At 40.2% G+C, this 27,014-nt stretch overlaps 1 protein-coding gene across 1 annotated transcript in view; it reads right to left on the bottom strand.

The window, feature by feature from the left end:
- DOCK5 (dedicator of cytokinesis 5) overlaps positions 1-27,014 on the bottom strand; it is a 458,078-nt gene that overhangs the window by 254,252 nt on the left and 176,812 nt on the right. The window contains exons 24-25 of the mRNA XM_053718116.1: positions 4,344-4,414; positions 1,778-1,884 (exon numbers count right to left, since the gene is read on the bottom strand). Of these exons, the coding sequence (XP_053574091.1) occupies positions 1,778-1,884; positions 4,344-4,414 (178 nt within the window). The remainder of the gene's footprint in view (positions 1-1,777; positions 1,885-4,343; positions 4,415-27,014) is intronic.

Below are 27,014 nucleotides of genomic sequence, written 5' to 3'. Positions count from 1 at the left end.
GCGCGCAGCAATCACTGGCACTGCCACCAATGAATTTAGGTAAGGATCTGGATCTGGGGGGGGTGGGGGGGGGGGGTTGGGGCAGCTACACTTGATCAGGATCTGGATCTGGGGGGGGTGGGGGGGGGTGGTTGGGGCAGCTACACTACAGAAAAAATAAAACATGTCACAAAACAAAACACTTTTTTTGGGGGGGAAAACTGGGTACTGGCAGACAGCTGCCAGTACCCAAGATGGTGGCAATTAGGTAGGTGGGGAGGGTTAGAGAGGTGTTTGGGGGGGATCAGGGAGGTTGGGGGTTAAGGCAGGGGTCCATCACAGCTGAATAATTTAAAAAAAATAAAAACAAAAAAAAAACACCTTTTATTTTAGTACTGGCAGACTTTCTGCCAGTACTTAAGATGGCGGGGACAATTGTGGGGTGGGGGAGGGAAGAGAGCTGTCTGGGAGGGATCAGGGGGTGGGATGTGTCAGGTGGGAGGTTGATCTCTACACTAAAGCTAAAATTAACCCTGCAAGCTCTCTACAAGCTACCTAATTAACCCCTTCACTGCTGGGCTTAATACAAGTGTGGTGCGCAGCAGCATTTAGCGGCCTCCTAATTGCCAAAAAGCAACGCCAAAGCCATATATGTCTGCTATTTATGAACAAAGGAGATCCCAGAGAAGCATTTACAACCATTTGTGCCATAATTGCACAAGCTGTTTGTAAATAATTTAAGTGAGAAACCTAAAATTGTGAAAAATGTCACTTTTTTTTTTATTTGCTCGCATTTGGCGGTGAAATGGTGGCATGAAATATACCAAAATGGGCCTAGATCAATACTTTGGGTTGTCTACTACACTACACTAAAGCTAAAATTAACCCTTCAAGGTCCCTACAAGATCCCTAATTAACCCCTTCACTGCTGGGCATAATACACGTGTGGTGCGCAGCTGCATTTAGCGGCCTTCTAATTACCAAAAAGCAACGCCAAAGCCATATATGTCTGCTATTTCTGAACAAAGGGGATCCCAGAGAAGCATTTACAACCATTTGTGCCATAATTGCACAAACTGTTTGTAAATAATTTCAGTGAGAAACCTAAAGTTTGTGACAAAATTTGTGAAAAAGTGAACAATTTTTTTTATTTGCTCGCATTTGGCAGTGAAATGGTGGCATGAAATATACCAAAATGGGCCTAGATCAATACTTTGGGTTGTCTTCTAAAAAAATATATATACATGTCAAGGGATATTCAGGGATTCCGGACAGATATCAGTGTTCCAATGTAACTAGCGCTAATTTTGAAAAAAAGTGGTTTAGAAATAGCAAAGTTCTACTTGTACTTATTGCCCTATAACTTGCAAAAAAAGCAAACAACATGTAACCATTGGGTATTTCTAAACTCAGGACAAAATTTAGAAACTATTTAGCATGGGTGTTTTTTGGTGGTTGTAGATGTGTAACATATTTTGGAGGTCAAAGTTAGAAAAAGTGTGTTTTTTTTCCATTTTTTCCTCATATTTTATATATTTTTTATATTAAATTATAAGATGTGATGAAAAAAATGGTATATTTAGAAAGTCCATTTAATGGCGAGAAAAACGGTATATAATATGTGTGGGTACAGTAAATGAGTAAGAGGAAAATTACAGCTAAACACAAACACTGCAGAAATGTAAAAATAGCCATTGTCATTAAGGGTAAGAAAACTGAAAAATGGTCCGGTCATTAAGGGGTTAAGTGTTGTTCCTTCTATCATATACTGGGCATGAATACATATAAGATAATTCACCTGACTGCAGAAAGAGGTCGCTCTCCACGACTTTGCTCATACAGGCGAGAGTCTGATGGACAAGTTGGGCTTCTGGGACACTCTGCATGAACTTTGCAAAGAGGACACTGCAAGACAGAGAGGACATCAGAGCTGACTAAATGAAGGAGTTGTGCATAATCTTAAAGGGTTACATTCACAAACCAAAATCTAAAAATATGCTCAAAAGGACAGATTGAACTCCCTACGGATTAAACATACTGCTTAAAAATGTTTAGTTTTGAGAGAACCAAGCCAGCCTCTTAAAAGACACACTGAAAGTTTTTTTTTTTTTTTTTAAATAGCATCCCTATATAAACAAAATGTGTTTAGGGTTGAAACCAGTGCACAGGATAATATAGGTTTATTTATTACAATAGCTAATTGTTTCTTTGCTGTATCTAAAAAGGGCATTTAAAATTATTTTGCAGTTTTTAGGCCTCTGGTATTGGCCATATTGGGTAATGATTGATCTGTCACACAAAGCCATTTAAACTTCAGTGTAATATTTTACATATTATATATGTGATGAGATGACTGAAGCCTGCAACTAACTATTATGTGTATGCATTCACAGTGTGGGATCGATTTATCAAGCACTTCTCTTCCCTTTGACTGCAGGTTCTCACAAGAGAACCTGCAGTCAGGATTTATCAAGCAGCAGTCATCAGACCGCTGCTTCCCTGCCCAGTTCTTCACCTCTGAGGTGGAGAATTTAAATCTCCCCAGTCTCTTCCGAGTGTAATTGGATGTGCGCGTGCAGGGGGCAGGATGTACACGAGGCACAGGAGCAATGACAGTGTAATTGGATGTGCGCGCGCAGGGAGCGGGATGTACACGAGGCACAGGAGCGCTTGTGTGCAATGGTAAATGCAGGAAGCAGATTGCTGCCCGCCAGAGGAGAAGCCAAGCAGACAGGGGTGAATATGCACGCCCTGTCCACCACGTAATGATAAATCGAGCCCTATATATGAGCAATGACATTTTTACACAAGCACTGCATAGCCATAACATAATCTGTGATGTTTGTGTGTGGAGTGATGCATTTGCAGACTGCACAAACATTAACTGTAAGGTTAAAAACTTTAACATAATAATATTTATTGAATTAAAAAAGGTTTATGTGTTTAAATAGTGCTCTCTCAAATGAGAAATGTTTAGAAAGCAACTAATTTATGGCGGCTAAAGCATTACTGGTAAAATGGCAGTGAATGGAATCAAGAATGTCATGATAGCATTCTAATATTCAGAAGCAGATTGTAAGGGTATCTTTTATATATATTCTGTATATATTTTTTATCCTAAACCCTGACATACACCATTTTTAATATGGGCAAATTTACATATGGCGGGAAGTGTTACAAACTGGAACACTTCCTGATTGGATCATATAGGGTATTTATTGGGCATACTATAGCAGTAACAATAGTCTTGAGAAAGACCCCATCACAGGGCCAAAATGCGTTGACAACTATACTGCTCGAGTTTCCTTATATATGTTAAGCCTCATTTCACACTTTGGGGATAATTATATATTAGCGGTTTTGCACTATGTACACATTTTCATTCTAGGTCACTTCACACTCACTATATATTGGATATCATCTGGATTGCTATTGCTATTACTTCACAGGATTTTATAACCACAAGACTGAATACAATATGGACACATAATATTTAAAACTGCATGCTCTATCTGAATCATAAAATAAAAATTTGGGGTTTTATGTCCCTTTAAGCCACCACTTTGTGCACTTTAGCCTTTTTTGGTGCTCCCTATTCTGTGTGTATGTGTATTTTTTATATATATATATATATATATATATATATATCCACACAGTATATATATATATATATATATATATATATATATATATATATATACACATATATACACACACACACATACATACGTACGTACGTACGGACATATACACACACACACATATATATATATTTTTGTCTTTAGATTTAATTAGGTTGTCTATGGAAGTCTGTGTATATACTAAGTAAGTGCTATTGATTACTAGTAAAAATGCCCAGAAAATTAGAGCTGTGTGGGTATACTCTAACATTATATTATAAATAGGGTTCTCACGGGTTTAGTATTCAGACGGACAGTCCAGTGTTTTAGCAGGCTGTCCAGTAAAATCTTGACAAAAATACTGAAAATGTAAATGTCCATGAGTGTAATAGGTAGAACTTTGGTGGTGGGGCGGGTAATATGTGACCTCACAGACCATCGTGCCCAGTCACCTACAGATTTTCCGGGATTTTAACGGAGGACAGCCGGCAACCCTAATTATGAAGTCTATCTAATGGTGTGATTTTTTTCATGCAAGTTATGTTGATAGTAAAAAAATGTGATGTGAGAAAGAACTACTTTTCGGGAAGATTAAAGGGCATCTGAGGTAGCAGTTATGAAAGTAAAGTTATTCAAATATAATTTGATAGGTGTAGAACTACTCTGTACATAGGACATGGACAATGTTTAAATGTTCTTGTTTAAAAAAAAAAAAAAAAACAACAAACATACAGAATTGATTACCTGAGCTCCACCGGGTCAAAAACGATTTTGAGGTGGTTTATAATCCCAGGCAGATATTTTAATGCTGCAGCCTACAAGATAGTAGCACAAAGTTTATTCTTCTCTGACAATTAAAGGGTTTTCAAAGATACTTTTTTCTATATTATTGATCCTATGAAACAAAAACATACAAATTTAGATAATATTATGCAGACACTTTTTTTTGTAAGAGAGTTCTTGAATTTTGAAACTTTGCCAAAATACATAAACAATGTATGTTAAAAAATAAAATGTAAATCAAATAAATACAAAAACAAAACAAAACAAAAACTTGCCAGGAGCAATGTGTACTATAATACTGTATGTGCATATTTTACTCACACCACACATGTAATGATCATAATGCGCCAGTCTTTAATTGATCTCTCATATCAGTAAGATCAAGAAATATTAAATGAAATAATTATGAATAACAATAATTAATTCTAACTGCTTTATGGAGCATTGCTAACCCCAGAACAAATATAAAATGTACTTCTAAATCATTTAAATAATATTTATAGCTCAATATGTATTATTAGTATTATTATTAATAATAATGAGACATGAAAGGAAAATTTAACTTGCAATATTCAGCTAGAGCATGTAATTTTAAAGGACTTTGCAATTTACTTCTATCATCAAATTTACTTTGTTCTCTTGGTATCCTTTGCTGATTTGCATATCTAGGTAGGCTCAGGAGCAGCAATGTTCCAATGGGAGCTAGCTGCTTAGTAGTGGCTATGCACATATGCCTCATCATTAGCTCACCTTTTCAGCGAGTTAAAAACATAGCCTTGTCACATTGCTAGTAATTAAATGACATGGCCTTTTAAATGCAGGGAACACCCCTTTAAGAGACAAACTGTTCTCAAGTAAAAAAAAACAAAAAAAAAAAAAAACATAATTTATGCTTACCTGATAAATTCCTTTCTTCTGTTGTGTGATCAGTCCACGGGTCATCATTACTTCTGGGATATAACTCCTCCCCAACAGGAAATGCAAGAGGATTCACCCAGCAGAGCTGCATATAGCTCCTCCCCTCTACGTCAGTCCCAGTCATTCGACCAAGAATCAACGAGAAAGGAGTAACCAAGGGTGAAGTGGTGACTGGAGTATAATTTAAAAGATATTTACCTGCCTTAAAACAGGGCGGGCCGTGGACTGATCACACAACAGAAGAAAGGAATTTATCAGGTAAGCATAAATTATGTTTTCTTCTGTTATGTGTGATCAGTCCACGGGTCATCATTACTTCTGGGATACCAATACCAAAGCAAAAGTACACGGATGACGGGAGGGATAGGCAGGCTCATTATACAGAAGGAACCACTGCCTGAAGAACCTTTCTCCCAAAAATAGCCTCCGAAGAAGCAAAAGTATCAAATTTGTAAAATTTGGAAAAAGTATGAAGCGAAGACCAAGTTGCAGCCTTGCAAATCTGTTCAACAGAGGCCTCATTCTTAAAAGCCCAAGTGGAAGCCACAGCTCTAGTGGAGTGAGCTGTAATTCTTTCAGGAGGCTGCTGTCCAGCAGTCTCATAGGCTAAGCGTATTATGCTACGAAGCCAAAAAGAGAGAGAGGTAGCGGAAGCTTTTTGACCTCTCCTCTGTCCAGAATAAACGACAAACAGGGAAGAAGTTTGGCGAAAATCTTTAGTTGCCTGCAAGTAGAACTTGAGGGCACGAACTACATCTAGATTGTGTAGAAGACGTTCCTTCTTTGAAGAAGGATTTGGACACAAGGATGGAACAACAATCTCTTGATTGATATTCCTGTTAGTGACTACCTTAGGTAAGAACCCAGGTTTAGTACGCAGAACAACCTTGTCTGAGTGAAAAATCAGATAAGGAGAATCACAATGTAAGGCTGATAACTCAGAGACTCTTCGAGCCGAGGAAATAGCCATTAAAAATAGAACTTTCCAAGATAACAATTTTATATCAATGGAATGAAGGGGTTCAAACGGAACACCCTGTAAAACGTTAAGAACTAAGTTTAAACTCCATGGCGGAGCAACAGCTTTAAACACAGGCTTGATCCTAGCTAAAGCCTGACAAAAAGCCTGGACATCTGGATTTTCTGACAGACGCCTGTGTAATAAGATGGACAGAGCTGAAATCTGTCCCTTTAATGAACTAGCTGATAAACCCTTTTCTAACCCTTCTTGTAGAAAAGACAATATCCTAGGGATCCTAACCTTACTCCAGGAGTAACGTTTGGATTCGCACCAGTATAGGTATTTACGCCATATTTTATGGTAAATTTTTCTGGTAACAGGCTTCCTAGCCTGTATCAGGGTATCAATAACTGACTCAGAAAAACCACGTTTTGATAAAATCAAGCGTTCAATTTCCAAGCAGTCAGCTTCAGAGAAGTTAGATTTTGATGTTTGAATGGACCCTGTATCAGAAGGTCCTGTCTTAGAGGTAGAGACCAAGGCGGACAGGATGACATGTCCACTAGATCTGCATACCAAGTCCTGCGTGGCCATGCAGGCGCTATTAGAATCACTGATGCTCTTTCCTGTTTGATTTTGGCAATCAATCGAGGAAGCAGCGGGAAGGGTGGAAACACATAAGCCATCCCGAATTTCCAAGGTGCTGTCAAAGCATCTATCAGAACCGCTCCCGGATCCCTGGATCTGGACCCGTAGCGAGGAAGTTTGGCGTTCTGGCGAGACGCCATGAGATCTATCTCTGGTTTGCCCCAACGTCGAAGTATTTGGGCAAAGACCTCCGGATGAAGTTCCCACTCCCCCGGATGAAAAGTCTGGCGGCTCAAGAAATCCGCCTCCCAGTTCTCCACTCCCGGGATGTGGATTGCTGACAGGTGGCAAGAGTGTGACTCTGCCCAGCGAATTATCTTTGATACTTCCACCATTGCTAGGGAGCTTCTTGTCCCTCCCTGATGGTTGATGTAAGCTACAGTCGTGATGTTGTCCGACTGAAACCTGATGAACCCCCGAGTTGTTAATTGGGGCCAAGCCAGAAGGGCATTGAGAACTGCTCTCAATTCCAGAATGTTTATTGGAAGGAGACTCTCCTCCTGATTCCATAGTCCCTGAGCCTTCAGAGAATTCCAGACAGCGCCCCAACCTAGTAGGCTGGCGTCTGTTGTTACAATTGTCCAGTCTGGCCTGCTGAATGGCATCCCCCTGGACAGGTGTGGCCGATGAAGCCACCATAGAAGAGAATTTCTGGTCTCTTGATTCAGATTCAGAGTAGGGGACAAATCTGAGTAATCCCCATTCCACTGACCTAGCATGCACAATTGCAGCGGTCTGAGGTGTAGGCGTGCAAAAGGTACTATGTCCATTGCCGCTACCATTAAGCCGATCACCTCCATACATTGAGCTACTGACGGGTGTTGAATGGAATGAAGGGCACGGCATGCATCTTGAAGCTTTGTTAACCTGTCCTCTGTCAGGTAAATCTTCATTTCTACAGAATCTATAAGAGTCCCCAAGAATGGAACTCTTGTGAGAGGAAAAAGAGAACTCTTCTTTTCGTTCACTTTCCATCCATGCGACCTTAGAAATGCCAGAACTAACTCTGTATGAGACTTGGCAGTTTGAAAGCTTGAAGCTTGAATTAGAATGTCGTCTAGGTATGGAGCTACCGAAATCCCTCGCGGCCTTAGTACCGCCAGAAGGGCACCCAGAACCTTTGTGAAGATTCTTGGAGCCGTAGCCAATCCGAATGGGAGAGCTACAAACTGGTAGTGCCTGTCTAAGAAGGCAAACCTTAGATACCGGTGATGATCCTTGTGGATCGGTATGTGAAGGTAAGCATCCTTTAAATCCACTGTGGTCATGTACTGACCCTCTTGGATCATGGGTAGGATTGTCCGAATAGTTTCCATTTTGAACGATGGAACTCTTAGGAATTTGTTTAGAATCTTTAAATCTAAGATTGGCCTGAAAGTTCCCTCTTTTTTGGGAACCACGAACAGGTTTGAGTAGAACCCTTGTCCTAGTTCCGACCGCGGAACCGGATGGATCACTCCCATTGTTAACAGATCTTGTACGCAGCGTAGAAACGCTTCTTTCTTTATCTGGTTTGTTGACAACCTTGACAGATGAAATCTCCCTCTTGGGGGAGATAATTTGAAGTCTAGAAGGTATCCCTGAGATATGATCTCTAGTGCCCAGGGATCCTGAACATCTCTTGCCCAGGCCTGGGCGAAGAGAGAGAGTCTGCCCCCCACTAGATCCGGTCCCGGATCGGGGGCTCTCGGTTCATGCTGTCTTTGGGGCAGCAGCAGGTTTCCTGGCCTGCTTGCTCTTGTTCCAGGACTGGTTAGGCTTCCAGCCTTGCCTGTAACGAGCAACAGCTCCTTCCTGTTTTGGTGCAGTGGAGGTTGATGCTGCTCCTGTTTTGAAATTCCGAAAGGGACGAAAATTAGACTGTCTAGCCTTAACTTTGGCCTTGTCCTGAGGTAGGGCGTGGCCCTTACCTCCCGTAATGTCAGCGATAATTTCTTTCAAACCGGGCCCGAATAAGGACTGCCCCTTGAAAGGTATATTAAGTAATTTGGACTTAGAAGTAACATCAGCTGACCAGGATTTTAGCCACAGCGCCCTGCGTGCCTGTATGGCGAATCCTGAGTTCTTAGCCGTAAGTTTGGTTAAATGTACTACGGCCTCCGAAATGAAAGAATTAGCTAGTTTAAGGACTCTAAGCCTGTCCGTAATGTCGTCTAGCGTAGAGGAACTAAGGTTCTCTTCAAGCGACTCAATCCAAAATGCTGCCGCAGCCGTAATCGGCGCGATACATGCAAGGGGTTGTAATATAAAACCTTGTTGAACAAACATTTTCTTAAGGTAACCCTCTAATTTTTTATCCATTGGATCTGAGAAAGCACAGCTATCCTCCACCGGGATAGTGGTACGCTTAGCTAAAGTAGAAACTGCTCCCTCCACCTTGGGGACCGTTTGCATAAGTCCCTAGTGGTGGCGTCTATTGGAAACATCTTTCTAAATATTGGAGGGGGTGAGAACGGCACACCGGGTCTATCCCACTCCTTAGTAACAATTTCAGTTAGTCTCTTAGGTATAGGAAAAACGTCAGTACTCGCCGGTACCGCAAAGTATTTATCCAACCTACACAGTTTCTCTGGTATTGCAACGGTGTTACAATCGTTGAGAGCTGCTAAGACCTCCCCTAGTAGTACACGGAGGTTCTCCAATTTAAATTTAAAATTTGAAATATCTGAGTCCAATCTGTTTGGATCAGAACCGTCACCCACAGAATGAAGCTCTCCGTCCTCATGCTCTGCGAGCTGTGACGCAGTATCAGACATGGCCCTAGCATTGTCAGCGCACTCTGTTCTCACCCCAGAGTGATCACGCTTGCCTCTTAGTTCTGGTAATTTAGACAAAACTTCAGTCATAACAGTAGCCATATCTTGTAATGTTATCTGTAATGGCCGCCCAGATGTACTAGGCGCCAAAATATCACGCACCTCCCGGGCGGGAGATGCAGGTACTGCCGCGTGAGGCGAGTTAGTCGGCATAACTCTCCCCTCGCAGTTTGGTGAAATTTGTTCACATTGTACAGATTGACTTTTATTTAAAGTAGCATCAATACAGTTAGTACATAAATTTCTATTGGGCTCCACCTTGGCATTGGAACAAATGACACAGATATCTTCCTCTGAGTCAGACATGTTTAACACACTAGCAAAAAAACTTACAACTTGGTTATAATCTTTTTTAGCAAAAAAACGCACTGTGCCTCAAAGAGGTACTAACGATTAAATGACAGTTGAAATAATGAACTGAAAAACTGTTATAGCATCAAACTTTAAAACAACACAATCTTTTAGCAAAGGTTTGTTCCCATTAGTAAAAACAACACTAATTAAATTTGTACATAAGAAAATAAAACAACGTTTTTATTCACAGTCACTATAAGGATTCTCACAGCTCTGCTGAGAGAATTTACCTCCCTTCAAAGAAGTTTGAAGACCCCTGAGATCTGTCAGAGATGAACCGGATCATGCAGGAAATATAAAAGTAACTGACTGTAATTTTTTGATGCGTAGCAAAGAGCGCCAAAAACGGCCCCTTCCCTCTCCCACACAGCAGTGAAGAGAAACGAAACTGTCACAATTAAAGCAAAAAAAAAAAAAAAAAAAAAACTGCCAAGTGGAAAATAATGCCCAAATATTTATTCACACAGTACCTCAGCAAAGTTAAACGATTCTACATTCCAGCAAAAACGTTTAACATGAGAATAGTTATTAAAAGGATTAATGACCTTTAACAGAGTAGTTCCGGTGAAATACCATCCCCAGAATACTGAAGTGTATACATACATGTCATTTTAACGGTATGGCAGGCTTTTCTCATCAATTCCATTCAGAAAATAAAAACTGCCACATACCTCAATGCAGATTCATCTGCCCGCTGTCCCCTGATCTGAAGCCTTTACCTCCCTCAGATGGTCGAGAACAGCAATATGATCTTAACGACTCCGGTTAAAATCATAGTAAAAATCTCTGTCAGATTCTTCCTCAAACTCTGCCAGAGAAGTAATAACACGCTCCGGTGCTATTTTAAAATAACAAACTTTTGATTGAAGTCATAAAAACTAAGTATAATCACCATAGTCCTCTCACACATCCTATCTAGTCGTTGGGTGCAAGAGAATGACTGGGACTGACGTAGAGGGGAGGAGCTATATGCAGCTCTGCTGGGTGAATCCTCTTGCATTTCCTGTTGGGGAGGAGTTATATCCCAGAAGTAATGATGACCCGTGGACTGATCACACATAACAGAAGAAACTGCCTTTAGGGAATTCCTCCAGGGGCTAAAAGAACTGGTTACTTAGAAAAATGCCACAGGCCCAGATACCTTTATATGATTATGCCCATAGTTACAGATAAACAATGGTGCAATAATAAACCATCTTAAAGCATTTTCTTTTGGCACTTTTATCTTCCTTTAAAGTGATTTTGAACACATTCCCAACTAACATCTGTATTTTATGCTGCTTCACTGTGAGAACTTTAAAGGGATATTAAAGACAATACTTACAACTTACCTAGCAAACAACAGCAATTAAAGGGACATGAAACCCAACATTTTTCTTTCCTGATTCTGACAGAGCAGGCAATTTTAAACAACTTTCCAATTGACTTCATTACTGAAGAATCAGCAATGCAATACTGGGAGCTAGCTCAACACATAGGTAAGCCAATGAAAAAATAGCTATATACATACAGCCACTAATCCGCAGCTAGCACCCAGCTCCTGAGCATACCTAGGTATGCTTTTCAACAAAAGATACTAAGAGAACAAAGAAAATGTGACACAAATGTGGTCACATCTTTCATAACCTTAGTGAATATATTTATCATGATTGTGGCTAATTCGGGATAGCTGTGTGAGTTTGGTCTACTGCTCTGTGTATCACTGTGTAGCATGAAACTTGGACAGTATATTAGCAGAATTGTGCAACACACCTAGGTTTCTCAGTTTGAACTCAAGCTTATTTACTGTGTACACCACTATTAGTGCAGCAGGTGCAGTGGCCCCAGGGCCCAAGTGTTGTTAACTCAATACTAAGCAATAATAATATACATGCAGCTCAGATAGATAGATAGATCTGCACTGATAAAAAGGCTCCTCTGCTTTAGGATCATACACATTCTGTGCCAATAGCAACCAGTCTATACAGTTAACAACAGTGGGCCCCTGAAACAATTTGCCCCATAGTATAGACAAGATTATTCAATACCAGTGTCTCCTGTACTAGCTGCTGGGCTTCACACCTAAGCCCAAAGAATGATATAAATTCAAAAATGCAGCAGCACCAGTAAAGTGAATCTAGTCAAAATTAAACTTTCATTATTCAGATTGGACTTTTAATCAACTTTCCAATTTACTTTTATCATCAAATTTGCTTTGTTCTCTTGGTATTCTTAGTTGAAACTAAACCTAGATAGACTCATATGCTAATTTCTAAGCACTTGAAGGCCACCTCTTATGACAGGCTTTTTAAATTGCTTTTCACAACAGGAGACTGCTAGTTCATGTGGCCATATAGATAATGTGTTCACATCCGAGGAGATTTAGCACAACACAGTACTAAATGCAAGTCAATAGATAATAAATGAAAAGTCATGTGATCAGGGGTCTGTCAGAAGATGCTTAGATACAAGGTAATCACAGAGGTAAAATGTATATTAATATAACTGTGTTGGTTATACAAAACTGGGGAATGGGTAATAAAGAGGTTATCTATCTTTGTAAACAATACAAATTATATTGTAGACTGTCCCTTTAATATTGCATGCCCTGTCTGAATCATGAAATAAATATTTTTATTTTCATGTCCCTTTAAGCTCTACAAACAAAATAAAAGTTTCAAAAGCATTTACACTGGTCACATCTTTCAAAACCTTAGTGAATATATTTATCATGATTGTGGCCAATTAGGAATAAATGTGTACGAGTGTGGCCACTGCTCTGTCTGTGTATTACTGTGTAGTATGAAACTTGTACAGTATATTAGCAGAATTGTGCAACACACCTAGGTTTCTCAATTTGAACTCAAGCTTCTTTACAGTGTGCACCAAGCAGGGGTGAACTACTATTGGTGCAGCAGTCCCAGTGCGTGGGGGGCCCATAGCAACCAGTCTATACATAGGTGTGCACAGAATGTGTACGATCCTAAAGCAGGGGAGCGTTTTATTAATGCAGATCTATCTATCTGAGCTGCATGTATATTATTATTGCTTAGCACTGAGTTACCACTGGGGGGCCCTGAAACAAATTTGCTCCAGGGCCCTTTGTTAAGTAGCTACTGGGCCCTGCAATGCACAATTTTCAAAGATATTTTACAGAAAAAGTGAGCAAAATAAATTATATATATATATATATAAACTGTATGTGTGTATATATATATATATATATATATACACACACACATACTTACATACGTATATACATTACATACATATATATATATATATATATATATATATGTGTGTGTGTGTGTGAACAAGTTGAAAGAAAAGGCGCCCAAAGGCGAAGTAAAACAAACGTAGTTTATTCGTTGTCCATTATAAAAGCATGGAGGTACTATGCACATAAAAACAAATGCATCAGGCTAACATGTTTCGACCTTCTGCCGTAATTATATATATATATATATACATACACACACACAAATATATATGTATATATATACACATACATACACACACACACATATACAGTATATATATATATATATACACATATATATATATATATATATATATATATACACACACACATACATACATACATACACACACACATATACACATACACACAGTATATATATATATATATATACAGGTGGCCCTCGGTTTACAACGGTTCAATTTGCACCGTTTCAGAATAACAACCTTTTTTTTCCGTCATGTGAATGCTATTGAAAAGCAATGAGAAGCAGTGCATTGATTAAAATAGCCAGTAGGTGGAGCTGTCCGCTTGTGTTGCAGCAAAGATATGCAAGCCCAACAAGCTGAAATTAATCAGTTTAACCAGACCTGAGCTATCGAGCAGCTTGCAGAGGAACAAGATCTTCCTGTCTATAAATCAGTCCAGATTGGAATGCATAGAAAGAACTGTTTGCAGAAAAATGCAAGTAAAGGCTGTGTTGTGTGATTATTTTATTAGGTTTATAATGCTGTTTAGCAAATGTTTTTGTTCATTTAACTTAGTTTAATTATATATTCTGTGTTGTGTGATTATTTTATTAGGTTTAGAATGCTGTTTAGCATTTAAAGTCTTCATTTCAAAGCTTTAAAAATAATGTATTAGGTGTTACTTATGCCAATTTTGAGAGGGGCCTGGAACTTAACTCCCTCACTTCCCATTGACTTACATTATAAACTGGGTTTCAATTTACAACGGTTTTGATTTACAACCATTCCATCTGAAACCTAACCCCGGCGTAAACTGAGGGCTACCTGTATATATATATATATATATATATATATATATATATATATACACACAGTGTTGTTATTTATCAAATTAAATAAAGGAATGTCCCTTTGAAGCAATCATGCAAACTATCAGCCTTGTGCACCAGCACCATATATCAGTCTGTCTTTGTGTGACCTACATATCCTGTAAATGTAGTATGTAAATATGACTATAAAGACCAGCCTGGGGGAGAAGGGGGTGGGGTGAACAGCTGCCTATCCCCAGTAACCAGCTGGCCCTTTATCTAATGCAACCAGTAAACACCTGCCAGCCTAAAATGATGTGACATAAAAACTGCTTCTGATTTAACTGACATCATCTCAGTCAACCGTGACAAAAGTCACACTGTGAGTGAGCAAATCTGGCTGCCTAAATGATTTTAAAGATATTAAAGGGACATAAGTGCCAATTTCTTTCAGTCATGATTCAGATAGAGCATAATATTTTAAGCATCTTTCCAATTTAATACTCTTAATTTGTTTTGTTCTCTTGGTATCCTTTGTTAAAAGAAAACCTAGGTAGGTTCAGAAGCTGTTGATTAGTGGCTGCACATATATGCCTCATATTATTGGCTCACACAATGTGTACAGCTAGCTCCCAGTAATGTATTGCTGCTTCTTTCACAATGCTTAAAATTGCATTCGCTATCTGAACCATAAAGGAAATAATCTGGATTTCATGTCCCTTTAAAGTTATATATGTATATATCGAACATTTAAAAATTACTTTGGTTGAGCATTTTGCTCTTATTAATTATTAAATAAAAAACATAATTTATGTAAGAACTTACCTGATAAATTCATTTCTTTCATAATGGCAAGAGTCCATGAGCTAGTGACGTATGGGATATACAATCCTACCACGAGGGAAAATGCCTATAAATATATAAATACACCCCTCAGCACACCCACAATTCAGTTTAACGAATAGCCAAGTAGTGGGGTGATAAAGAAAGGAGTAAAAAGCATCAACAAAGGAATTTGGAAATAATTGTGCTTTATACAAAAAAATCATAACCACCATAGAAAGGGCGGGCCTCATGGACTATTGCCAATATGAAAGAAATTAATTTATCAGGTAAGTTCTTACATAAATTATGTTTTCTTTCATGTAATTGGCAAGAGTCCATGAGCTAGTGACATATGGGATAGCAATACCCAAGATGTGGAACTCCACACAAGAGTCACTAGAGAGGGATAAAATAAACAGCTATTTTCCGCTGAAAAAATTAAATCCACAACCAAAATAATACATTTTTTCTCATAAATGAAAGAAAAAAAACTTAAAACATAGGCAGAAGAATCAAGCTGAAACAGCTGCCTGAAGAACTTTTCTACCAAAAACTGCTTCCGAAGAAGCAAATACATAAAAATGGTAGAATTTAGTAAATGTATGCAAAGAAGACCAAGTTGCTGCTTTGCAAATCTGATCAACTGAAGCTTCATTCTTAAAAGCCCACGAAGTAGAGACTGATCTAGTAAAATAAGCTGTAACTCTCTGAGGCGGGGCTTGACCCGACTCCAAATAAGCCTGGTGAATAAAAAGCTTTAACCAAGATGCCAAAGAAAACGGCAGAAGCCTTCTGACCTTTCCTAGAACCAGAAAAGATAATAAATAGACTAGAAGTCTTCCTGAAATCTTTAGTAGCTTCAACATAATATTTCAAAGCTCTCACCACATCCAAAGAATGTAAGGATCTCTCTAAAGAATTCTTAGGATTAGGACACAAAGAAGGGACAACAATTTCTCTATTAAAGTTGTTAGAATTCACAACCTTAGGTAAGAATTTAAAAGAAGTCAGCAAAACCGCCTTATCCCAATGAAAAATCAGAAAAGGAGATTCACAAGAAAGAGCATATAATTCAGAAACTCTTCTAGCAGAAAAGATGGCCAAAAGAAACACTTTCCAAGAAAGTAGTTTAATGTCCAAAGAATGCATAGGCTTAAAATGCAGGAACCTGTAAAGCTTTCAAAACCAAATTAAGACTCCAAGGAGGAGAGATTGATTTAATGACAGGCTTGATACGGACCAAAGCCTGTACAAAACAGTGAATATCAGGAAGCTTAGCAATCTTTCTGTAAAATAAAACAGAAAGAGCAGAGATTTGTCCCTTCAAGGAACTTGCAGACAAACCCTTACCCAAACCATCCTGAAGAAACTTTAAAATTCTAGGAATTCTAAAAGAATGCCAAGAGAATTTATGAGAAGAACACCAAGAAATATAAGTCTTCTAAACTCGATAATAAATCTTCCTAGAAACAGATTTATGAGCCTGTAACATAGTATTAATCACTGGGTCAGAGAAACCTCTATGACTAAGCACTAGGCGTTCAATTTCCATACCTTCAAATTTAATGATTTGAGAACCTGATGAAAAAACGGACCTTGAGACAGAAGGTCTAGCCTTAATGGAAGTGGCCAAGGTTGGCAACTAGACATTTGAACAAGATCCGCATACCAAAACCTGTGAGGCCATGTTGGAGCTACCAGCAACACAAACGATTGTTCCATGATGATTTTGGAGATCACTCTTGGAAGAAGAACTAGAGGCGGGAAAATATAAGCAGGTTGGTAACACCAAGGAACTGTCAACGCATCCACTTCTTCCGCCTGAGGATCCCTGGATCTGGACAGGTACCTGGAAAGTTTCTTGTTTAGATGAGAAGCCATCAGATCTATTTCTGGAAGACCCCACATCTGAACAATCTGAGAAAACACATCCGGATGGAGGGACCACTCCTCCGGATGTAAAGTCTGACGGCTGAGATAATCCACTTCCCAATTGTCTATACCTGGGATATGAACCGCAGAAATTAGACAGGAGCTGGATTCCACTCAAGCAAGTATTCAAGATACTTCTTCCATAACTAGGGCACTGTGAGTCCCACCCTGATGATTGACATAAGCCACAGTTGTGATATTGTCTGTCTGAAAACAAGTGAACGGTTCTCTCTTCAACAGAGGCCAAACCTGAAAAGCCCTGAGAGGCGAGATTACCAATTCAAATATTGATTGGTAATCTCGCCTCTTGAGATTTCCAACCCCCTTGTGCTGTCAGAGATCCCCAGACAGCTCCCCAACCTGAAAGACTTGCATCTGTTGTAATTACTACGAACGAAAGAGGCCCCTAGAACTATACGATGGTGATCTAACCACCAAGTCAGAGATAGTCTAACATTGGAATTTAAGGATATTAATTGTGATATCTTTGTATAATCCCTGCACCACTGGTTCAGCATACAAAGATGGAGAGGTCTCATGTGAAAATGAGCAAAGGGGATCGCGTCCGATGCTGCAGTCATGAGACCTAAAACTTCCATGCATATAGCTACTGAAGGGAATGATTGAGACTGAAGGTTCCAACAAGCTGAAACCAATTTTAATCTTCTCTTGTCTGTTAGAGACAGAGTCATGGACACTGAATCTATCTGGAAACCTAAAAAGGTGACCCTTGTCTGAGGAATCAAATAACTTTTTTGGTAAATTGATCCTCCAACCATGTCTTTGAAGAAACAACACTAGTTGATTTGTGTGAGATTCTGCAGAATGTAAAGACTGAGCTAGTACCAAGATATCTTCCAAATAAGGAAACACCGCAATACCCGTTTTCTGATTACAGAGAGAAGGGCACCGAGAACTTTTGAAAAGATTCTTGGAGCTGTCGCTAGGCCAAAATGGAAGAGCGACAAATTGGTAATGCTTGTCTAGAAAAGAGAATCTCAGAAACTGATAATGATCTGGATGAATCAGAATATGAAGATATGCATCTTGTAAGTCTATTGTGGAAATATAATGCCCTTGCTGAACAAAAGGCAGAAAAGTCCTTATAGTCACCATTTTGAAAGTTGGCACTCTTACATAACGATTCAAAATTTTCAGATCCAGAACTGGCCTGAATGAATTTTCTTTCTTTGAGACAATGAATAGATTTGAATAAAAACAGAATTTATGTTTACCTGATAAATTACTTTCTCCAACGGTGTGTCCGGTCCACGGCGTCATCCTTACTTGTGGGATATTCTCTTCCCCAACAGGAAATGGCAAAGAGCCCAGCAAAGCTGGTCACATGATCCCTCCTAGGCTCCGCCTACCCCAGTCATTCGACCGACGTTAAGGAGGAATATTTGCATAGGAGAAACCATATGATACCGTGGTGACTGTAGTTAAAGAAAATAAATTATCAGACCTGATTAAAAAACCAGGGCGGGCCGTGGACCGGACACACCGTTGGAGAAAGTAATTTATCAGGTAAACATAAATTCTGTTTTCTCCAACATAGGTGTGTCCGGTCCACGGCGTCATCCTTACTTGTGGGAACCAATACCAAAGCTTTAGGACACGGATGAAGGGAGGGAGCAAATCAGGTCACCTAAATGGAAGGCACCACGGCTTGCAAAACCTTTCTCCCAAAAATAGCCTCAGAAGAAGCAAAAGTATCAAACTTGTAAAATTTGGTAAAAGTGTGCAGTGAAGACCAAGTCGCTGCCCTACATATCTGATCAACAGAAGCCTCGTTCTTGAAGGCCCATGTGGAAGCCACAGCCCTAGTGGAATGAGCTGTGATTCTTTCAGGAGGCTGCCGTCCGGCAGTCTCGTAAGCCAATCTGATGATGCTTTTAATCCAAAAAGAGAGAGAGGTAGAAGTTGCTTTTTGACCTCTCCTTTTACCAGAATAAACAACAAACAAGGAAGATGTTTGTCTAAAATCCTTTGTAGCATCTAAATAGAATTTTAGAGCGCGAACAACATCCAAATTGTGCAACAAACGTTCCTTCTTAGAAACTGGTTTCGGACACAAAGAAGGCACGACTATCTCCTGGTTAATGTTTTTGTTAGAAACAACTTTTGGAAGAAAACCAGGTTTAGTACGTAAAACCACCTTATCTGCATGGAACACCAGATAAGGAGGAGAACACTGCAGAGCAGATAATTCTGAAACTCTTCTAGCAGAAGAAATTGCAACCAAAAACAAAACTTTCCAAGATAATAACTTAATATCAACGGAATGTAAGGGTTCAAACGGAACCCCCTGAAGAACTGAAAGAACTAAGTTGAGACTCCAAGGAGGAGTCAAAGGTTTGTAAACAGGCTTGATTCTAACCAGAGCCTGAACAAAGGCTTGAACATCTGGCACAGCTGCCAGCTTTTTGTGAAGTAACACAGACAAGGCAGAAATCTGTCCCTTCAAGGAACTTGCAGATAATCCTTTCTCCAATCCTTCTTGAAGAAAGGATAGAATCTTAGGAATCTTTACCTTGTCCCAAGGGAATCCTTTAGATTCACACCAACAGATATATTTTTTCCATATTTTGTGGTAAATTTTTCTAGTTACAGGCTTTCTGGCCTGAACAAGAGTATCAATAACAGAATCTGAGAACCCTCGTTTTGATAAGATCAAGCGTTCAATCTCCAAGCAGTCAGCTGGAGTGAGACCAGATTCGGATGTTCGAACGGACCTTGAACAAGAAGGTCTCGTCTCAAAGGTAGCTTCCATGGTGGAGCCGATGACATATTCACCAGATCTGCATACCAAGTCCTGCGTGGCCACGCAGGAGCTATCAAGATCACCGACGCCCTCTCCTGATTGATCCTGGCTACCAGCCTGGGGATGAGAGGAAACGGCGGGAATACATAAGCTAGTTTGAAGGTCCAAGGTGCTACTAGTGCATCTACTAGAGTCGCCTTGGGATCCCTGGATCTGGACCCGTAGCAAGGGACCTTGAAGTTCTGACGAGAGGCCATCAGATCCATGTCTGGAATGCCCCACAGTTGAGTAATTTGGGCAAAGATTTCCGGATGGAGTTCCCACTCCCCCGGATGTAATGTCTGACGACTCAGAAAATCCGCTTCCCAATTTTCCACTCCTGGGATGTGGATTGCAGACAGGTGGCAGGAGTGAGTCTCCGCCCATTGAATGATTTTGGTCACTTCTTCCATCGCCAGGGAACTCCTTGTTCCCCCCTGATGGTTGATGTACGCAACAGTCGTCATGTTGTCTGATTGAAACCGTATGAACTTGGCCTTTGCTAGCTGAGGCCAAGCCTTGAGAGCATTGAATATCGCTCTCAGTTCCAGAATATTTATCGGTAGAAGAGATTCTTCCCGAGACCAAAGACCCTGAGCTTTCAGGGATCCCCAGACCGCGCCCCAGCCCATCAGACAGGCGTCGGTCGTGACAATGACCCACTCTGGTCTGCGGAAGGTCATCCCTTGTGACAGGTTGTCCAGGGACAGCCACCAACGGAGTGAGTCTCTGGTCCTCTGATTTACTTGTATCTTCGGAGACAAGTCTGTATAGTCCCCATTCCACTGACTGAGCATGCACAGTTGTAATGGTCTTAGATGAATGCGCGCAAAAGGAACTATGTCCATTGCCGCTACCATCAAACCTATTACTTCCATGCACTGCGCTATGGAAGGAAGAGGAACGGAATGAAGTGTTTGACAAGAGTTTAGAAGTTTTGTTTTTCTGGCCTCTGTCAGAAAAATCCTCATTTCTAAGGAGTCTATTATTGTTCCCAAGAAGGGAACCCTTGTCGACGGGGATAGAGAACTCTTTTCCACGTTCACTTTCCATCCGTGAGATCTGAGAAAGGCCAGGACTATGTCCGTGTGAGCCTTTGCTTGAGGAAGGGACGACGCTTGAATCAGAATGTCGTCCAAGTAAGGTACTACTGCAATGCCCCTTGGTCTTAGCACCGCTAGAAGGGACCCTAGTACCTTTGTGAAAATCCTTGGAGCAGTGGCTAATCCGAAAGGAAGCGCCACAAACTGGTAATGCTTGTCCAGGAATGCGAACCTTAGGAACCGATGATGTTCCTTGTGGATAGGAATATGTAGATACGCATCCTTTAAATCCACCGTGGTCATGAATTGACCTTCCTGGATGGAAGGAAGAATTGTTCGAATGGTTTCCATTTTGAACGATGGAACCTTGAGAAACTTGTTTAAGATCTTGAGATCTAAGATTGGTCTGAACGTTCCCTCTTTTTTGGGAACTATGAACAGATTGGAGTAGAACCCCATCCCTTGTTCTCCTAATGGAACAGGATGAATCACTCCCATTTTTAACAGGTCTTCTACACAATGTAAGAATGCCTGTCTCTTTATGTGGTCTGAAGACAATTGAGACCTGTGGAACCTCCCCCTTGGGGGAAGCCCCTTGAATTCCAGAAGATAACCTTGGGAGACTATTTCTAGTGCCCAAGGATCCAGAACAACTCTTGCCCAAGCCTGAGCGAAGAGAGAGAGTCTGCCCCCCACCAGATCCGGTCCCGGATCGGGGGCCAACATTTCATGCTGTCTTGGTAGCAGTGGCAGGTTTCTTGGCCTGCTTTCCCTTGTTCCAGCCTTGCATTGGTCTCCAGGCTGGCTTGGCTTGAGAAGTATTACCCTCTTGCTTAGAGGACGTAGCACTTGGGGCTGGTCCGTTTCTACGAAAGGGACGAAAATTAGGTTTATTTTTGGCCTTGAAAGACCTATCCTGAGGAAGGGCGTGGCCCTTACCCCCAGTGATATCAGAGATAATCTCTTTCAAGTCAGGGCCAAACAGCGTTTTACCCTTGAAAGGAATGTTAAGGAGTTTGTTCTTGGAAGACGCATCCGCTGACCAAGATTTCAACCAAAGCGCTCTGCGCGCCACAATAGCAAACCCAGAATTCTTCGCCGCTAACCTAGCCAATTGCAAAGTGGCGTCTAGGGTGAAAGAATTAGCCAATTTGAGAGCACGGATTCTGTCCATAATCTCCTCATAAGGAGGAGAATCACTATCGATCGCCTTTACTAGCTCATCGAACCAGAAACACGCGGCTGTAGTGACAGGGACAATGCATGAAATTGGTTGTAGAAGGTAACCTTGCTGAACAAACATCTTTTTAAGCAAACCTTCTAATTTTTTATCCATAGGATCTTTGAAAGCACAACTATCTTCTATGGGTATAGTGGTGCGTTTGTTTAAAGTAGAAACCGCTCCCTCGACCTTGGGGACTGTCTGCCATAAGTCCTTTCTGGGGTCGACCATAGGAAACAATTTTTTAAATATGGGGGGAGGGACGAAAGGTATACCGGGCCTTTCCCATTCTTTATTTACAATGTCCGCCACCCGCTTGGGTATAGGAAAAGCTTCTGGGAGCCCCGGGACCTCTAGGAACTTGTCCATTTTACATAGTTTCTCTGGGATGATCAAATTCTCACAATCATCCAGAGTGGATAATACCTCCTTAAGCAGAGCGCGGAGATGTTCCAACTTAAATTTAAATGTAATCACATCGGGTTCAGCTTGTTGAGAAATTTTCCCTGAATCTGAAATTTCTCCCTCAGACAAAACCTCCCTGGCCCCCTCAGACTGGTGTAGGGGCATTTCAGAACCATTATCATCAGCGTCCTCATGCTCTTCAGTATCTAAAACAGAGCAGTCGCGCTTACGCTGATAAGTGGGCATTTTGGCTAAAATGTTTTTGATAGAATTATCCATTACAGCCGTTAATTGTTGCATAGTAAGGAGTATTGGCGCGCTAGATGTACTAGGGGCCTCCTGAGTGGGCAAAACTCGTGTAGACGAAGGAGGGAATGATGCAGTACCATGCTTACTCCCCTCACTTGAGGAATCATCTTGGGCATCATTTTCAGTGTCACATAAATCACATTTATTTAAATGAGAAGGAACCTTGGCTTCCCCACATTCAGAACACAGTCTATCTGGTAGTTCAGATATGTTAAACAGGCATAAACTTGATAACAAAGTACAAAAAACGTTTTAAAATAAAACCGTTACTGTCACTTTAAATTTTAAACTGAACACACTTTATTACTGCAATTGCGAAAAAGTATGAAGGAATTGTTCAAAATTCACCAAAATTTCACCACAGTGTCTTAAAGCCTTAAAAGTATTGCACACCAAATTTGGAAGCTTTAACCCTTAAAATAACGGAACCGGAGCCGTTTTTAACTTTAACCCCTTTACAGTCCCTGGTATCTGCTTTGCTGAGACCCAACCAAGCCCAAAGGGGAATACGATACCAAATGACGCCTTCAGAAAGTCTTTTCTATGTATCAGAGCTCCTCACACATGCGACTGCATGTCATGCTTCTCAAAAAACAAGTGCGCAATACCGGCGCGAAAATGAGGCTCTGCCTATGATTAGGGAAAGCCCCTAGAGAATAAGGTGTCTAAAACAGTGCCTGCCGATATTATTTTACAAAAATACCCAGATTAAATGATTCCTCAAGGCTAAATATGTGTATATATGAATCGATTTAGCCCAGAAAATGTCTACAGTCTTAATAAGCCCTTGTGAAGCCCTTATTTACTGTCTGAATAAAAATGGCTTACCGGATCCCATAGGGAAAATGACAGCTTCCAGCATTACATCGTCTTGTTAGAATGTGTCATACCTCAAGCAGCAAAAGACTGCTCACTGTTCCCCCAACTGAAGTTAATTCCTCTCAACAGTCCTGTGTGGAACAGCCATGGATTTTAGTAACGGTTGCTAAAATCATTTTCCTCTTACAAACAGAAATCTTCATCTCTTTTCTGTTTCAGAGTAAATAGTACATACCAGCACTATTTTAAAATAACAAACTCTTGATTGAATAATAAAAACTACAGTTAAACACTAAAAAACTCTAAGCCATCTCCGTGGAGATGTTGCCTGTACAACGGCAAAGAGAATGACTGGGGTAGGCGGAGCCTAGGAGGGATCATGTGACCAGCTTTGCTGGGCTCTTTGCCATTTCCTGTTGGGGAAGAGAATATCCCACAAGTAAGGATGACGCCGTGGACCGGACACACCTATGTTGGAGAAACTGGATTTGAATTTACTGGATTTGCTGGGATGCGTGAGAGGAAAAAATCTTCTCACAGGAGGTCTTACTCTGAATCCTATTTGGTACCCTTGAAAGACAATACTCTGAATCCATTGATTTTGGACAGAATCTGCCCAAATTTTCTGGAAGAATCTTAATCTGCCCCCTACCAGCTGAGCTGGAATGAGGGCCGCACTTTCATGCAGACTTGGGGGCTGGCTTGATTTCTTAAATCGTTTGGATTTACTCCAACTTGAAGAAGATTTCCAATTGGAACCAGATTCTTTGGGGGAAGGATTAGGTTTCTGTTCCTTATTTTGTCGAAAGGAACGAAAACGGTTAGAAGCTTTAGATTTACCTTTAGGTCTTTTATCCTGAGGCAAAAAACTCCCTTCCACCCAGTGACAGTTGAAATAATTGAATCCAACTGAGAACCAAATAACGTATTACCTTGGAAAGAAATTGATAGTAATCTATACTTATATACCATGTCAGCATTCCAAGATTTAAGCCACAAAGCTCTCCTAGCTAAAATGGCTAAAGACATAGATTTAACATCAATTTTGGATGATATAAAAAAATGGCATCACAAATAAAATGATTAGCATGTTGAAGCAAGCGAACAATGCTAGACAAAATCAGTATTTGTTTCCTGTTGCGCTAAAATTTCCAACCAAAAAGTTGATGCAGCTGCAACATCAGCCAAATAAATTGCAGGTCTGAGCAGATGACCAGAATATAAATAGGCTTTCCTTAGATAGGATTCAAGTTTCCTATCTAAAGGATCTTTAAAGGAAGTACTATCTTCCATAGGACTAGTAGTACGTTTAGCAAGAGTAGAAATAGCCCTTTGGGGATCTTTTCTAAAAACTCCAATCTAACTGCTGGAAAAGGATACGATTTTTTAAACCTTGAAGAAGGAATAAAAGGCCTATTCCATTCCATAGAAATCATATCAGAAATAGCATCAGGAACTGGAAAAACCTCAGGAGTAACCACAGGAGGTTTATAAACAGAATTTAAATGTCTACTAGTTTTAACATCAAGAGGACTAGTTTCCTCAATATCCAATGTAATCAACATTTCTTTTAACAAAGAACGAATATACTCCATTTTAAATAAATAAGTAGATTTGTCAGTGTCAATATCAGAGGAAGGATCTTCTGAATCAGATAGATCCTCATCAGATGAGAATAATTCAGCATGTTGTCGGTCATTAGAAATTTCATCAACTTTATGAGAAGTTTTAAAAGATCTTTTACGTTTATTAGAAGGCGGGATGGCAGACAAAGCCTTCTGAATTGCATCAGCAATAAAATCTTTTAAATTCACAGGTATATCTTGTATATTAGATGTGGAAGGAACAACAGGCAATGTACTATTACTGATGGACACATTCTCTGCATGTAAAAGCTTATCATGACAACTATTACATACCACAGCTGGAGATATAATGTCCCCAAATTTACAACAAATGCACTTAGCTTTGGTAGAACTGTTATCAGGCAGCATGGTTCCAACAGTGGTTTCTGAGACAGGATCAGATTGAGACATCTTGCAAATGTAAGAGAAAAAACAACATATAAAGTAAAAACATAATTTATGCTTACCTGATAAATTCCTTTCTCCTGTAGTGTAGTCAGTCCACGGGTCATCCATTACTTATGGGATTATATCTCCTCCCTAACAGGAAGTGCAAGAGGATCACCCAAGCAGAGCTGCTATATAGCTCCTCCCCTCTACGTCATACCCTGTCATTCGACCGAAACCAAACGAGAAAGGAGAAACTATAGGGTGCAGTGGTGACTGGAGTTTAATTTAAAATTTAGACCTGCAGTAAAAACAGGGCGGGCCGTGGACTGACTACACTACAGGAGAAAGGAATTTATCAGGTAAGCATAAATTATGTTTTCTCCTGTTAAGTGTAGTCAGTCCACGGGTCATCCATTACTTATGGGATACCAATACCAAAGCTAAAAGTACACGGATGACGGGAGGGACAGGCAGGACCTTTACACGGAAGGAACCACTGCCTGAAGAACCTTTCTCCCAAAAACAGCCTCCGAAGAAGCAAAAGTGTCAAATTTGTAAAATTTTCACAGTAAATGCATTAAGTTAGCAAAGGATTGCACCCACCAGCAAATGGATGATTAACCCCTTAGTACCCAAAAACGGAAAACAATTTAATATAAACGTTTTTATCACAGTCAAAAGCACAGTCTCACAGGTCTACTGTGAGTGATTACCTCCCTCAAAACTAGTTTTGGAGACCCCTGGGCTCTGTAGAGACGTCCTGGATCATGGAGAAAGAAATGGGAAGACTGTGACTGAATTTTTACTGCGCAATAAAGCGCCAAAATAGGCCCCTCCCACTCATGTTACAACAGTGGGGAAGCTCAGTAAACTGAATTTATTCATAAATAAACGACAGCCATGTGGAAAATAATGCCCAAAAAGTTTTATCACCAAGTACCTCAGAGAAAAACGATTAACATGCCAGTAAACGTTTAAAAATAAAAATATTAAATGTTATTAATCAGCCTGCTGCTAGTCGCTTTCACTGCAGTGGAGGCTCAAATATAAGTTAAATGTATACAGTATTTTCTTAGTGAAGTTCCATTCCCCAGAAATACCTCAGTGAAAACATACATACATATCAGCCTGATACCAGTCGCTACTACTGCATTTAAGGCTGCACTTACATTACATGGGTATTAGCAGTATTTTCTCAGTCAATTCCATTCCTTAGAAAATAATATACTGCAACATACCTCCTTGCAGGTGAACCCTGCCCGCTGTCCCCTGTTCTGAAGTTACCTCACTCCTCAGAAGGCCGAGAACAGCAAATGGATCTTAGTTA

The sequence above is a fragment of the Bombina bombina genome, chromosome 6 (genome assembly GCF_027579735.1).
Source record: "Bombina bombina isolate aBomBom1 chromosome 6, aBomBom1.pri, whole genome shotgun sequence".
In the NCBI taxonomy this organism is placed as follows: Eukaryota; Metazoa; Chordata; class Amphibia; order Anura; family Bombinatoridae; genus Bombina; species Bombina bombina.
This window is presented reverse-complemented; position numbering and strand designations above follow the sequence as displayed.